The sequence below is a fragment of the Plasmodium knowlesi genome (assembly GCF_000006355.2).
Source record: "Plasmodium knowlesi strain H genome assembly, chromosome: 14".
In the NCBI taxonomy this organism is placed as follows: Eukaryota; Apicomplexa; class Aconoidasida; order Haemosporida; family Plasmodiidae; genus Plasmodium; species Plasmodium knowlesi.
The window spans coordinates 1,805,993-1,822,201 of record NC_011915.2 but is presented as its reverse complement, the minus strand read 5'-3'; the positions used below and the strand labels follow the sequence as shown (position 1 = coordinate 1,822,201).

At 38.5% G+C, this 16,209-nt stretch overlaps 1 protein-coding gene across 1 annotated transcript; it reads right to left on the bottom strand.

Moving 5' to 3' along the window:
- Positions 1-1,899: 1,899 nt before the first annotated feature.
- On the bottom strand, positions 1,900-9,714 carry PKNH_1441700 (AP2 domain transcription factor AP2-G, putative; the record flags this gene model as incomplete). Its single annotated transcript, XM_002262259.1, has 1 exon — positions 1,900-9,714. The coding sequence occupies one exon, from the start codon at positions 9,712-9,714 to the stop codon at positions 1,900-1,902; it is 7,815 nt and encodes a 2,604-aa protein (XP_002262295.1).
- Between the last annotated feature and the right edge of the window lie 6,495 nt (positions 9,715-16,209).

Here is a 16,209-nt window from a genome sequence, read left to right as displayed (position 1 = left end):
TCCTAATTAAAAAATAATTTCCTATACCCACACGATTCAGGAAAACCATGTGCTAGCGGCGTCAGCAAAGCGCTTTCGATCGGCCAGGTACCATCGGGTGCTACATTTTTGCTTTTCTTTTTATAAGCAAAGGCAAGCACGCGAAAGCAGCACGCATCCATACGCGTATTGAATTTTCCGTACCGTTCGCCTAAATGAATATTCACTTTTTGAGTGCTAATAATTTAACTTTTCATCTTCACGTTCGACATGTGCAAGGGAGAAAATGAAGACGCCTCCTTTTGCGCAGGTGTTTCATATTCACTTTATTTATCTGTACGCACATATGTGTGTGTACGAATTGAATCATCCCACCATCGGAGGAACACCCTACGCTCCTTAGATAAAACGAATCACTTCACTGTTTCAGAACTGCATGAAGGTGTCACGCGAAAGAACGACAAAAGAAATGCAAAGTGGGTAAAGTTCATTCTTCCCATTCCGGCAATGAAATGTTAACTGCATGGTGAATTGCCGCGTGTTACATAAAGTTCTTCATCAAACAATTGCATTCAATTTTGCTAAAGTGATGGGAGCGAAAAAAAATGCAAGAGGGGCGCGAAAGATAATAACACGTCTGGGCAAGGTGGTTTACCTCTATACACACCACGCGGAAGATATATATCGCCAAGACGCAAAAGACGCGAAGCGACTTCTAAACGATTTGTGATGGGAAACGCCTGTATATTTCTTCACACAGAGAAAATAGAAGCAGGCTGAAGAATTACACCATGCACCTCTTTTCCTAAATGACCCAATGGCATTACGTTGCGTGTGCACAATTAATTTTTCACGACATTTCATAATATGTTAAATTGGGCCTATATTTGAATTTTTCATACTGTTCGATGTGTCATGTCCTTAAAAGTTACATGTTCAGCATGTCATTTCACTCAAAATAGTTAAAATTGGAAAGAGAGAGAGAGAGAAAAAAAGAAATAATAAGTACTCAGAGTAACCACATATACACATAAGAATTTTTTAGTATCCATAAAAAGGAAAAAACAAAAACATCCAATGCAGCGTCTAGAAAACGAAACCACCTGTTTGCAAAAACCTGATGGAAGTTAACTCCAAACAGAACCCCAACTTGGGAAAAAATAATGGGTGTAGTATATTTATTCATTCGGGGGCATATCTAATTGCATACGAATGTAACTCCCATTTTAGAAGTGCAAATAAGAAATCTGCGCTTGACACAAGCCTTTTATTTCGTCTTTAAATACATTTTATGTCGCGCAATACGCTGTGTTGCAAAAGACTCGTTCAGTTTCGCTTTCATTGAGGTTTGATTCAGTTTTCTTTCCGCCTACTTCCGTTACCATTCCTTTTTGTCGTCTGTGTATCCCCCCTTATTCCCCTTTTTTTTTTTTTTTGTCCCATTTGCAACAGGTCACTACACCGTCCACCACATTTTGTTCATATTCACAAATCAATTACCATGCCGTGATGGTAGTTAAGAGAAGGGGTAGTTTTGTTCCCTCTTTTTTTTTTTTTTTTTTTTTTTTTTTTTTGCAAAGAAGATGGTATTTCGGGGAAACTTCGATGCGCAGAGGTAAATACGTGCCAAGGATGCGCGCTTGTCCTTTGCTCGTGTACTTCGCCTAGTGGCAGGTCCATCAGCATACTTATCCATTCTTAGAATAAATGTGTCCATGTTCCTCGAAGTTTGCTGTGACAAATTTTGAGCACCATTTTGGCAATGACTGTACAGGTTATTTCTAAGCCCTTTTGGTGTTGGCCGTATTTTGTACCTTTCTTTTCCCATTGCTCGAACATCTTCATAGGAATCTACCCCAGACGGTTGCCTAATCAGGGGAATTACTACATGCCCTGCAAGACATTTCCCTTATGCATATGTTATATCACTTCCAACTTTACGTCTCCCTGGGTATTCACCACATGTACCGCGTTCGGGGCGCTTACCTCGTGCATTGCATTTCTTTCGCTTATGCCGTCTGTTCCATCGCCTTCCTGGGCATGCCTCATAGTGTCGGTGTTCGGTCCCGAGGGATAACACTTAAGAGTGCGGCATTTTTTGCTACTTCTTGTATTCGTGAGAAGAGTGCGTTTGTTTTTTCTTCGGAGGTTATTTCCATGGAGGGGTGCCTTCGCATCATCAGGGGAAGTGTTTGTACTGTATGTAATGGAGGGAACACTCAAATGAATTGTTTTTGAATCTTTTTCCTGATTACATTCCTTGTTAGTTTCATGTGCATCCATGTCCCCAGTAGTTGATCTTTTGCTCCTTTTTTCTCCCTTCGTAATGTCGTCCTTCTGGAGTGTTATTTTAGCAGTATCTTGATCTGCCTCCGCCCTGTCGCTTTCCCTTTTTTGAATCCAATTATTGGCGTAGCACAAATTTAGAAATTCCCTCTGATGGTTCAAATAAAGGATACGATCTGCTGGTGAACTATTTCTCAACTTTGTAATGATAGCCATTTTTAAAGCATCTTCCTCTCCATATCTCTTGACATTATAGTTTTTACTTAATCGTTTCCCATTTTCCCACCATCTGCATCTCCATGAAGAATGCCCCCGAGAAGTGTCTTTCCACACGCTATGAATAGGGTGAGAAGCATCCAGGGCATTCCTACCGTATGGTCCCCTCTCTGGTAACAAAGAAGTATTCTTAATAATTTCCTCAGCGATTAGTTTTAGATCCCCCTCTTCCACAGTTAGGACTACATCTTTCTGTACATTATATTTTTTTTTCAGTAATTCTTTTTTTTTTTCATGTGCATATTTAAAGTCATCTGAATTGTTTTTTTTTCTTCCTCTTCTTTTCACTACTTTTTCCGATTTCGCTTCTACTCCGTGGTCCATTTTCTCGCCTTTGCAATTCTCGATGCATCTGTCCTTTTTGTGTGTTTCATTAAAGCTGCATGCGGTGCTTTCGCTCTTTACGCTGTTGACTCCATTTGGAGAAGTTTCTCCCTCCATAGTGCTGCTGCTATTTTCAGTGACCCGCGTGATGCTCCCCCCGTTGGCGTTGCTTTCACTACCTAAGTTTGTGATCGTCGTTCTGCTTTCGCTAGTGATAATGGGGTTGCCTTCCGTAGTGTTGTTCACATTCTCCACGTTAACTATACTTACACTCGCCTTCTTCTCCTCAGCGTTCTCCGAGCTCATCTCTTGATCGGTGTCCTCCGTTTCGTCACCCGTTCCATCATCCGTGTCTTCATCCGACGCATCTGCCCCATCATTGTCACTTTCGATATATTTACAACTTACCCTGTCAACCTGTGCATCAGATATGTTGTGTACATCCTCTGTACTTCCATTTGTGTTCTCCAACGTGCAACTTTGGCTCACTGATTTGTTTTCGTCCGCATATGAGTGCGTGTTCATTTCATATGCGTAACCATATGGGTAGTTGCCACATAACCCAGATGGATATCCATAGGAGTATCCTGCTACTATGTTCCTATCCGTGTGGTTAACTCCACTAGGAGAGGTACCATTGTACATAGCACTATTCATGCAATCAAAACCAGTTTGATCTAAAATTCCTTGCACATTTCCTCCATTGCCTGTCATACCGCCATAAATGGCATTGCTGTTATTGGCAATATGGCCCGGATAGTATGCAGAACCACTTACGTCCTGATGGTCATATATACTATTTGCACATTCTATCGGCATGCCTATGCTGTGAGGCATTGCTCCGTTAGTGTGCTTTTCCCCGCTGTCACTCGGACGATCGCTTTTACCGTCTTCGTTGTCCCCGCTTCCCCTATCTGCATTCTCCCCTTTCCTCTCTACGTTAAAGTTCCCACCCATCCCAGACATGTATGAATGGGAGTAACTGTACTGTTGTATGTATTCCTCGTAGTTTGCATGATTCAAAGAATTCCTTTCTTGCCATACTCCGTTCGGGAAGTTTACTTCATTCACAGGGTTGCTCAAAAAATATGCCTCATTCAAGTAATTGTATTTCTCGGGTGTGTACATGCAATTCATATTTTTCAAATGTGTATCCATTTCATTTAAGTTCTGCACAATATTCCCATCATGTGTGCCCTGAGTTCTGTTTTCATAGGTACTTACATCTCCGTTATTAGCGTTTACCCTTTCATTTATTCCTGTATTGACGCTCATGCTACCTTCATCTCTCATTTCTTCATTAGTGTGCATATCTCCTTCACCCTCGCAGCGTGCGTAGTTCTGCGGGGTACAGCCGACACCATTCTCCTCATCCTTTTGGGAACCAATTTCTGTACTGCTCCCCTCATTTTCGTCCTTTACGCGTGGTATACACATTTGGCTACTCGGCATCTTTCGCAGATTTATTCCCCCTTCAAATGTTTCCATATTTTCCATTACACATGTACCAAAATGGTTTCCTCCCCATGTATGTGTATTGACTTGTTCCCCGTCTTTAGTTCCATTTCCTTCATATATTTGAAACGTATTGGAATTCCCGTCAGGAATGTACGCACGATAGGGCTGTTCCTCCACAACAATCGTATTGATCTTCTCACCTTGGTTTACTCCACTGGGGGATTCTTCACCATGAACGCGGGTACCATCGTCGTTACTAAAACCAAGGCTATCACATTTAGTAGAGATACTTAAAAGGTTGTATGTATTATTGCTAAGCGGATTGGTGTTCGTGTCAAGGGTACTGTTACATTCGGAGCTCATGGGAACATTAGTCAAATTCATACTGTCCTCATTTGCCACTTCGCTTTTTATTCTAAAACTGTTTGTGCCTTCAGATGAATTGGTATCTGCTTTTAACTCCTTCTTTAAAGTAGTACCATTCGTTACCATATACATATTTGTTTCATTCGTATTGTTCTTGTTAACAGAGGGGTGTTTCACCTCATCCGACGCAGTGGAGAACTTGTCCTGAAGGAAATAAAGAGGCTTCTTCAAGCTGTCTCCATTGTTGCCGTGACAGGGGGTCCACCATAATGGAAATGTCCCGCTAGAATTGTTCCATTTGTCCCCATAATTTGTGCCATTTGGCGAGTGTTGGTAATCTGAAATATTGTAAAAATTGTCTCTGGGATAACTACCATCACCAGTGATGTGTGTAACACTTTCGGAAGGGTCCGCATTAACATAATTCCTGGAACAATCGCCATAGGGAAAGTTTACCTGATTAGTTGTACCCATCCTATTTATGTGGTGGTTACTTTGCATGTTCTCCCTTGAGGAATGGGAAAAATCTGAGCACCCATCATTCACGGGGTAGCGTATTTTGTACACACGTTGATCCGAAATATGGGGCAAATTAATTCTGCTCAAATAACCGCATGCATCGTATTCTCTTCTACCATTTGAGTCGTAACTACACAGATTACTACTATCCTTTCCACTATTCCACCTATCACATGCAGATATATTTTTTAGAATATTTTTTGGGGCCTCTTGTCGTGCAAATGTCTTGTCCCCATTGGTACATAAAGCATCCCGGCAGCTTCCCTTGGAATCATCCTCCAGAAAGCAACCATCATAAGGTTTGTCACTGTTGATGATGCTATTTGCTCTGTCGGCACTTAAATTTCCTACCTCATGGTTGTTGTAATTATGTATACCATCTGTTGTGCATTTTGTTCTGCAATAATTTGGTGAATTCGCTTCCCCACTTTCCCCCTTTGCATGCGTACTTTCGTCGTTCTTTGCAGAACGTGTGTTGTGTGCGTTATCGACAGCTATCATCTGCAGGTCGTAAAGTTGATCGTTTAGTTGGTCATTCAGTTGGTCACCACGGTGGCTGTCACTTTCATTACCACTTTCATAACGACTTTGGACGTCACTCGAGGCTTCCCTTTTTACCTTCACCTTCATATCATTCGTATGTCCCCCTTTATCATCTCCGGGAAGGAGTCCTTCCACATAACCCTCCGGATTACCCAATTGGACATTACGGGATTCTAATTTTAGCTCTACGTGTTCTTTCATTCTACCGTAACCATCGCTTGCGTTGTTATTACTTGTGCGGGGCATTACCTCCCATTTGCCAGATCTCCTAGGACTGTAACTCTCCCCTTCCATAAGGTTAACAACTGGATAGCTTGAAAAATTGCTAGCGGAATCATGCAGAGTTCCACTGCACGCGCCTCTGTGAATATATTGATCGGATTGATGTTTCCCATCAGGGATTACATCCGTCTCGTCTTTTGGATCCATTTGTTCCCTCCCAATGTGACCGGTTATGCTATTATTATCCCCTTTGATAAGGAGAAAACTATTTTCCGAGATAACGTCTGTATTGCTTGTATTCGAAGTAGAATAGTATTCGCCTTTGACTGAAAATCTGGTAAATGAATCTCTTTTCTTACTACTCCTTTGACTGTATTGGTCCTTCAAGTTATTTGAAGCATCTGATATTACCATTTGTGGATCATTTTGGTAATAAGTGTAACCTTGTGTAATTAAGGATTTGGACCTGCGTAACTTATGGTACGTGTTCCTAGTGCAGGAATTACCACCATGCTTTGAGAACGTGTCGGTATAATGGGAATTTTTCCCTCCCTGAGAAGATTCACCATTGTTGCACCCCAGGTTTTCATCGCATATGTTTCCCCCATTGCAACTACATGTGGAATCGCAGCATATCCCATTGTAGTTGCGTATAGCTTCAGCTCCGGAACATTGCAAGGAATTGTCCCAGCTGGGATAAAAATAATGGTTTGAATATTTCGGGTCGACCTCCCCAGAATTGTTCACATCTATCGGACGGTTGTAAGGATAGTCTGCGCAATAATCCCCCGAAATACTCATGCACTCATTTGGACATATACTGCTAATATACGGATATTGATATTCTCTAAATTTTTCCTGCATCCCCAAATTTGGGTAATTATCCCAAGTGGGGTATGGGATGTAATAAGAGTTAGTCGCTACCTCGCTGAATGCTTCGTTATTATCATGTATCACGTCATTATATGGAAAAATAAGTTCATTTTCGCCTTGGCCCTGTGAACGTGAACATACTACTAGAATTCCGGCATTCGTGTTTGACCTAATCAGGGCTGTGCATGCAGTACCATCTGCCACGCGTATATTTGCACTTACATTCGCATCTAACATATGCGTGTGAGGACAAACCAAACGACGGTCATCGGGCAATTCTCCCGGAATGGAATATAACATCTCCCTATTGTTCTCCAAGTCAAACTGGTTGCCTAGCGTATCTGCCAGATGGTCATTATCCAGAATAGGAATTATACTACTCGTCCTTGCGGTGGGCGCTTCACTCCTTTCCCTGTCCGCGATGGTGTGCAATTTTGAGGTAGCCCCTTGGGTAAGGTACACGCCGGTGTCTGGCACTTCCATTTTTATTTCCCGCTTCATTCCGCAACTCAGCGATCTGTTGTTATTAAGTATTGAGTGAACATTAACTTTTCGCTTAACATGTTTTTCCATCTTTGTGACGTTAGATGGAAGAGTTAACTCCTCTTTCTTCATACTTGACAAAGAACACGTATTCGTATGAGCACTCTGTTGTTCTTCCTTTCCCATCTCCTCTCTCTCCCATGGATTCGCTGATCCGCTTGCGAAGGCCTCTTCTTCTGCATGTACCTCAGGAACAGAATAACACTGATCCTTTTTCATAACCCAACCAGGGGGGCACATTTCCATGCGGTTACTACCTACCCAGTTACTTGCCAACGGGTAAATTTCCGCGGGGTACCTTTCTACCGGGTATATGTCCACCCAGTAACTCCCTAATGAGTATGTCCCAACAGGGTTACCTTCCACCGCATGACTGCTTACCTGGCAATTCACCACCAGGTTGCTCTCTACCTCGGAACATGCCGTATAATAGCCATGCCACATGTTCCCCATGGAAGCATGTTCATTTGAAATACCATTCGCTATGTGTTGCCCCTCATACAAATTTCCTTCCGAAATGCTTCTTCCAGAAAGCTCTTCTATGCACGATTCCATATCTATATAGTTGTTCCTATTCCATTGCGTACCTTTCGACAGGCCGACTCCCTCAGTACATAAACATGCCGTCCTATGAGTGCCAATTTTGTTCGCCATGTAGTAATTCCACCCTTGAGAAGGAGCATTAAAATGGTTAAGTGGAACAGCTAAATTGCTCTCGTACATATGTTCATTCCTGCGTATACCAGAATGCATCATTTCATTATTCGGCGCATGTTCCTTTTCCATTTCTTCGTAAGGAATAAATATTTCGCTTTCATAGGGAGATACATTTCTGTTCACATTTTTGGAAACTATATTCCACTTATTGCAGCTATTAATAGGACTTTCCTCCTCAGGATGCTCTTTAAATTCCTCTATTGGTTCTGTATTTCTGAGCCATATTGAAGGGGTTCCTGCATTATTAAATTCTAGTTCTTCTTCGATCGTAATGCATGGGACGTACATTTTGTTTTCCTCCCCATAGTGCTCTTTCTCATCGTTCCTCCAGTGGTTACTGAACTCATCATTTAAGCCTTCAATGTTCATGTCTTCTTCTGGACATCCGTTAGGACATATGCCTGTGTTGGATATGCATTCCTTCTTTACATTCTTCCATGCTGATACGTTGCTTCCATTTTTGGGTGCAGTTCTTCTTCTTCTCCATCTTCCATCCTTCGGAGGATTATTCGAGGGACTCGTCTCTTCTATATTAACTGGGAACTCCAATTTGTTTTCCATTCCATAATACAGTGTGCTTCTTCCAACCACATCTTTATCTGCATCTTCTTGTTCCTTCTCAATTTTCAAGCCTTTCTTTTTCCACGAACATTTACTTTTGCCTCTTTCTAGGTTTATATTTTCATGCGACGAGTTGCATATTTCTTCTTTGTGCTCGTTCTTCTCCCTCTGCTCACTAATGTGTGTATTTCCTTCGTTCATCAGATCAACGATATTGGAATTGTCAATTTTTAATTTTAAGCCATCTGTTTCTCTTCGATCCTCCATGGGGGTAAGGGCTGCCTCAGTTCCGACAGTCGCATCAGCAAGCATATAATTAGCACAATTCGCGTGCCCAACAAAGTGATCACAACACTTAAAGGCCGCAACACACATATCATTGTTCCGATCTCCGTATATGTTACCACCATGACTACAAGAGTCAGACCTATGGATATTGCCGAGAAACATGTCCTTCAAGGCAGAAGCATCTGTGTTGATGAAAGAAAGCATTTCCTTCTTTGCACTAAGCACATTTAGCCGCCTAAATCTACCTTCTTCAAACCTTCTCATGTTTGTTCCCTTCTTCCCTCTACTGACAAAATCAGAAGATATGGAACTGTTCATACTAAGAATTTTCTTTTGATACATCCTTCCTGTTCTTTTAATTATGGCTCTTGATTTGTTCGACACTTTTTTGCTTCTATTTAACGTCCACTTTAACGTAAAATTCTGTCGGTTCCTATTGGCACAATAACAATTTCGTGCTTCTTCGTTGAACTTTCTGATTAAAGTATTATATTGATAAGAAGTCTCCCTATTCCTGGATAAGCGACTCCTCCTAGTGATACCTAAATTAAACGTCTCCGTAGTACTTGGTTGTGAAGTGCATAGCGCATACAGACAGTTTCCACTTTCGCCTGCTGCACATGGAGTGAAATTTACCTTCTGCTCAAAATTGTCAGTCAAAGTGTTTCCACAGTGTCGGTGCTCAGATTTGAAACGTCCTATCATTATAGTATCTAGGTGAGTCGTTTTCTCGGTGAGTTCCTTGTTCTGTGGCTGCATTAGTGGTGCTTCGATTTCTCCGATCGATTCTATCACTACTAATTCGGCTTCTTTTCTTTTTTCTTTTTTTTTTATTGCCTTATCACCTTATTGCACTTTTCGTATTATAATTTTCTTACGGCCTTATTTTTTTTATTTTCCCGCTTATGTGCTTTCAGTTTGCACTAATCTACCGGTTCACAGGCCACTTATCAGTGGGTCGTCAAGGGGAGATCCTTTTTCTCCTAGGGGGTCGTTTTTCCTTATTAGGAGAAGGAAAAAATGAAATACCCTTAAAATGGTCAATTCTTCAGACTTCAGCTTCTGTCAACTTTTTCGCTCCTTTCAATTCTCCTATTTCTCGATTTTTTCGATTTTTCTAATTTTGCATGCATGTGCCTTCCCTAAAAATTCTTATTTTCCCTCCGGTTCGTTTTCCCCTAATTTGTTTTTCTCGCTTGGTTGATTCCGTTTGTTCAGTTCGGTAGTTTGTATGAATGTGATCTGTTTGTTTGTTCTAGAAAATTCCCTTCTTGTTCTATACCATTGCTGGGGGTACATATAGCTATAATATCCCTATTAATTATATACAAGGAATACTTCCTTTTTTCCTTTTATTTAAAAATACGATATAACTTAGTGCTATTGAACTATATTATTTTTTTATATATTCCTGCTTGTGCATGTGGAATTTTCCACTTATTCTGTGCATGCACCGAGTCAAAAGTTCCATACAATTCCAAGTGCACTACTGAGCGTGCAAGCATGCATGCTCGAGGGGGCACAAATATATATAAGTACTTATCTATATGTAGGTATGTATACATATACTCGTGGCACCTTCTAAGTTCGCTCCTCTCTTCATAAATTATCAAAGTGTGCAAACATGCACATTAAGTATTTCACTATGCAGAGTTTCTGTTTCTCCACAATTATACATCACATGTGAAATTTTTTTTCTCTTAATAAAATAACTTTTTGGCATTTATTAAATGTGTGTAATTTCGCATATTATAAATAGTAATATTAAAAATTCCACTATAACTGCTCTTTTTTTTTTCCTATTTCCTTTTTTTTATGTTATACGAAGGCTGCGCAGGGTGGAAGAGGGATTATGGTGATAGGCCTCTGGAGGTTTCTGCCTTCTGTACACTGATAATTTGGCAAGGGTAAAAAATTGTAAGTTTAACAATTTGTGAGTGTATCAATTGATAAGTTTAACAACTGGTAAGGGTAACAACTGGTAAGTTTAACAATTGGTAAGGGTAACAACTGGTAAGTTTAACAATTGGTAAGGGTAACAATTGGTAAGTTTAACAATTGGTAAGGGTAACAATTGGTAAGGGTAACAATTGGTAAGTTTAACAATTGGTAAGGGTAACAATTGGTAAGGGTAACAATTTGTGAAGGCTTTGGGTTCATAAATTATAGCACAAGCAATAAAAATTGAGAAAAACTTTGATAACGAAATGCACTCCTGCTAATAATGGATATGAGTTACGATGTGTGCAGGGAAAGTTTAATCCATTTTAAAAATAACATTTGTATGTTTCATTTGCTCAAGTTGAAGCATGCATAAAGGAATGTATAATGACAGGTGTATACGTGTGAGCGAATTATCGTATGCACTTTCACCGGTAGCAATTTGCATACATGCAGGGAGACTCTCTTTTGAGCCAAAGGAGATTTGAGAAGTGAATAATCTCCTTCTTTTACCCTCGGCAATTGCACAAATCACTGAGCACAGTGAGCGATCATACCTGAACACTTTGAGCTTAAGTATTTTCAGTTGAAAAGAAGAAAATACATAAATATATATATATATATATATATACATATACATATATATATATATAAAATGATCAGGGTCAGGCAAGTGCTTACCTAAATGTGTAAGCATGCGAATACATAAACATATATAGGTGCACAAACATATATAAATATATGAGCATATGAATATATAGGTGTATTACGTATATATAAATATATATATATATATTTAGGGGTATACACTGCAGTATACACTTTCGTGCACGTGGAGATGTACACTTAGTGTTATGCATATTCATAATGGTGAAAGGTGCAAAGAGTGCAAAACTTGTAAAATTAGAGAAGCATGTAAAGCATGCAAACGCGTGTAATGTGCACGAGTGCATATGTCCCCCTTGGGCTCCTTAACGGGACGACAGCGCTCCTGGAGAGCACGACGAACACAAGGAATAATCCATATATATATATATATATATATATATATATATATATATATATATATATATGCACCACAGCCTGGGCTGTAATTTGCACCAAAATGGATTCTCCTTAAACTGTAAAGGGGGGGGGATTATGCATGTGAGCACACGCTGAGCAAAGGGGAAATTGCTCAGGAGGAGGAGCGAGGTGTGGGAAAAAGGTGTAGAAGCCAAATGTAGAAGAGGTGACAAAAGGGGCGTCGAAATGGAGACGAAAAAAAAAAAAAATAATAAAATAATCACAATATAACTGCAAAGGCAGTGTCGGGAAGCAAATAAAGTGTTCAAAAGAATTTATGCCAAGAGAATATGTGCACTAGGCTGTCGACTTATTCCCCGTGGAAAACATCATGTAATTAAAAAAAATTATACGGCACACGCGGGGACACACGTATGAATAAGGAAATATATATGCACCATGCACTCTTGAGGCAGAGGTTAGGAATAGCTCAAAGGGCAAGAATGTGCATATAGAGGGACCCCGGAACGGTACATAAGCTGGGTGCGCCAAGGAATCTAAGAAGGAGAAAAATGCGGTGAGGAGAAGGAAAGTACCACACATGGGTACAATGAGGGCTGTAGGCAAAATAACGGAGGGACATGAAAAGGGGGAGTCAATGAACATAATGGCAGTACGTCAAGATAATGCAGATGCAAAAAATAAGGAGGATACGCCAGATGTGGGGGATACGTCAAATGATGGTGTTGCACCCAAATGATGGTGATACGTCAAATGAGGGGAACGCTTGTAGAATATGCAAAAACGAACACGGATGGCATTAAGGGATGCGACACAAAGCATACATATTAGATGAAGAAAAGATTAATGAGGAGTGCTCCCAATAAGTTCGTGCCATTAAAATAGCATTATGAACGACATTAGGTGCTCGAAATATGCGTATTCTTGGCGTACGTGTGAAAACAAAGTGATGTACGTAGCATACGTATATAAGGAGGTATCCTTATATAAACATAAGCGTATAAGTGTACTTATATATGCGCACATACGTATATGAGCATATATAGGCATCTACGCATACATCTACATATGCATACAAGTACATACATACATATATGTATATAAATATGTATATATATACACATAGGTATATATACGTATATACGTACCTATAAATATATACTTGTAGATGACGGTGAATATGTACGTTCTTATTGAATGAAAATAAGAATAGTCAACATGGTATAGTGTTTCACTATACAGAAATAAAAAATCATGTAAAGTTAAAGGGGGGGGAAAAAAAAAAACATTTTCTTTTTTTTTTTTTTTTTTAAATTATAGAAAATTTCAATATAATGTTAGTTCAGCTTCTATATTCTTTATTCATACGGAATGTGCAATCATTCCTAGGTAGTCATATGAAAGTAAGCTCCATTTCGACATCGTTGATCCTGATCATATAGGCCCTTAAATATTATAAAGCCCCTGATCGCTAGGAACGATATTTTTTTATTTGCTCCGCGTATGTGTTAGTATTCATGTAAGGGGGTGTATAAATAAGTAAGAAAAAAAAATAATAATAATATACATACGTACATAATACATTTTTATATCTACCTATATCCACCTACATGCTAATTCAAGGGTGCATTTCACATATGGCAATATATAGGTCTGCATGTACTTAAATAAATATACCCCCTATGTAGGCATACTTACATATTAAGGTTCCCCTTATGGTCGAGCACCAATATATGCGAGAATACATATACCACAGTATGAGGATACGAAGCACCTGTGCTATTAGTATATGCACCCCTCGTATGCCGTGCATCAAGGTATGTAAAGGCATTCACAAAGGAGCTTTAATGTTAATACGCATTTTAGTAGGCACTCAGTGAGCCCTCTCATTACTGCTCGAAATAGCATCTGTAGAAAACCTCGCATGGGGCTTCTTAAATGTATCCCTCTGCCAAGGTGCACCTAATACCGAGCGAAGGTACATCTAATACCGAGCGAAGGTGCACCTAATACCGAGGGAAGGTGCATCTAATTAGTACTTCCCGCGGGGAAAGTCAATAAGTAATACAAGAAAAATTAAAAAAAAAATAAATAAAATTACAAGTATTTCACTCCATTAAAATCTTACATGTATGCGATACAGTGCACTTTGCAAATAAATGTTGTATGCTCACAGTGAGTATGCAACTCCGGGTTCATGGGAAATAGGGAGTTCTATCTTGGCATAGCAGAAGAGGTGAATTATATAAGCAAAGAAAGGCACAAATATAAGCACACAAATTAGCAAAAATAAAAAAGTGCAATTATTCCAGATTATACAACTACTAATAAGGATAAAAGAAATGAGGAACCGTTGCACCGATGACAACAATTTTGATAACTGGGTAATTGAAGATTAAAAAATGTTGGAAATATTAGGGCTGCACAAAAATGAACTAATAAATGGGATAAAAAAAACAAATAAAAAAAATATAGGGGATGGAATAAAAAAAAAAAAAGAATACATTCATGAGCAAACATAGAATAGGTAACTAAAGAGGGGAGAAACTGCATGTTCTTGTATCCAGTCGCCCATCCGTATGGAAAATTATGAAAAAAGAAAAACTTATTTTCATGCGTATCCCAAGGGCATACTGTAAAATTTATGTTTCTTTATTCACAAGGAAATATGAAAAAATGTATAAATATAATTATGTAACTGAAAAAAAAAAAAATCTTTTTTTTTTTTTTTTTTTGTCACTGTATATATATCTTGGGGGGATAATACAAATTTCGGTTACTACACTATAGCAATATACTTGAATAAAAAAAAAAGAACATTATATATTTTTTATTATATAAAAAATAGAAAAGAACCTATTTAAAACACTATATGCAATATTTATCATAATTATATATTCGTAATTTTTCACAATACGTAGTAGAACAACTGAACGATGTATTTTCCGACAACTCTCCATAGATGGAGTGAGCACAAAAGTGCATTTATTCTACAACATCGGATTGAGTGAAGATAAAAGGTACTCTTATTGTACATGAATTAATCAATATATAATATAAGTGCATTAGGAGTAGTATCCTTAGGGAAGGTGCTCTATAACGAATAAGTATAGGAGGATCCGTTCTGGGTTCCCTTCTCTGGTAGCCGTGCAACTGGTATTTTGTTTTTTTTTTTTTCCGAAAGTAGTCTATCGGGTTAGAAATAATTAATGGTAGATATGAATTGGTGCATATGAACAGATACTAACGCTTTAGCTAGGTCGAGAGAAAAAAAAAAATTTACAAAAAACGTAGAGGGGGAAAAAATGCGATAAATGGCTAAAGCGCAAAATGCGCTATATGAGACAAAGCACGGATACATATAGTTAAGCAGGAAAAATAATTGGAACAGCAAATAAATCCATTAAAAGAATATATTGCAAGCCGGGCATAATTTTTTTTTTTTTTTTTCTCGTGTCCTGTAGAGATATCAATAATGAAAAATACAAGAATAAATTAGAGAGACTAAGAGGCGCCGAGTTTGTCCAGAAATGGGATAGGTTAAGAAAAAATGCATAAAAATGCATTACCTGGTGAAGTGATCATAAAATGAAAATGCTGGAAAAATTATCAAAGCAATGACTTTCTTGGACATTTCAAAAAAATAAGGAATTTAGGAAGGTTTAAAAAAAGTGCTCGACCTTGGAATACCTTCCAAAAGTGCTTTAGTTAGAGAAGAACATTGTATGCATCGCCTTCTGGTTGGAAAATATACATTTATGCGGAAAAATGTTCCAGTATTCTTTGTATTATAAATTATAAGAGAAAAGAGAATTGTATGGGTTGCAGAAGTTAGGAACGAAAAAATAGAGTTGCTTTTTTTTTTGCTATTTTTTTCCTCATTTTTTTAATATAATTTTTCGTTTCCTTTTCATTTTTTTTATTTGATCCTTCCTTTTATTATCTTACTACTTTTGAACTATTGGATTAAGATACGTTGTGAATACATCAAACATTCAATACCAAATAAATGAATGCATACATGCGTTCGTACATTCATACATTTGCTTGTCTCGGGGCAAAGAACAATTTTTTTCGATCTTCATAGAGAGTATACTAGAACCGCGGACGAGATTCGTACAGGTCGATTACAAAAAAAGAAAATAAATAAATAAATAAAATGGTATTATTAGAAAAAGGCCTAATTAGAAGATAATTTGTAATATATATATATATTTTTTTTTTTTTTTTTTTTGATTTCATTTAATGATTACACTGAAATAATAAATTTACTTCCGAAGGAGAAGC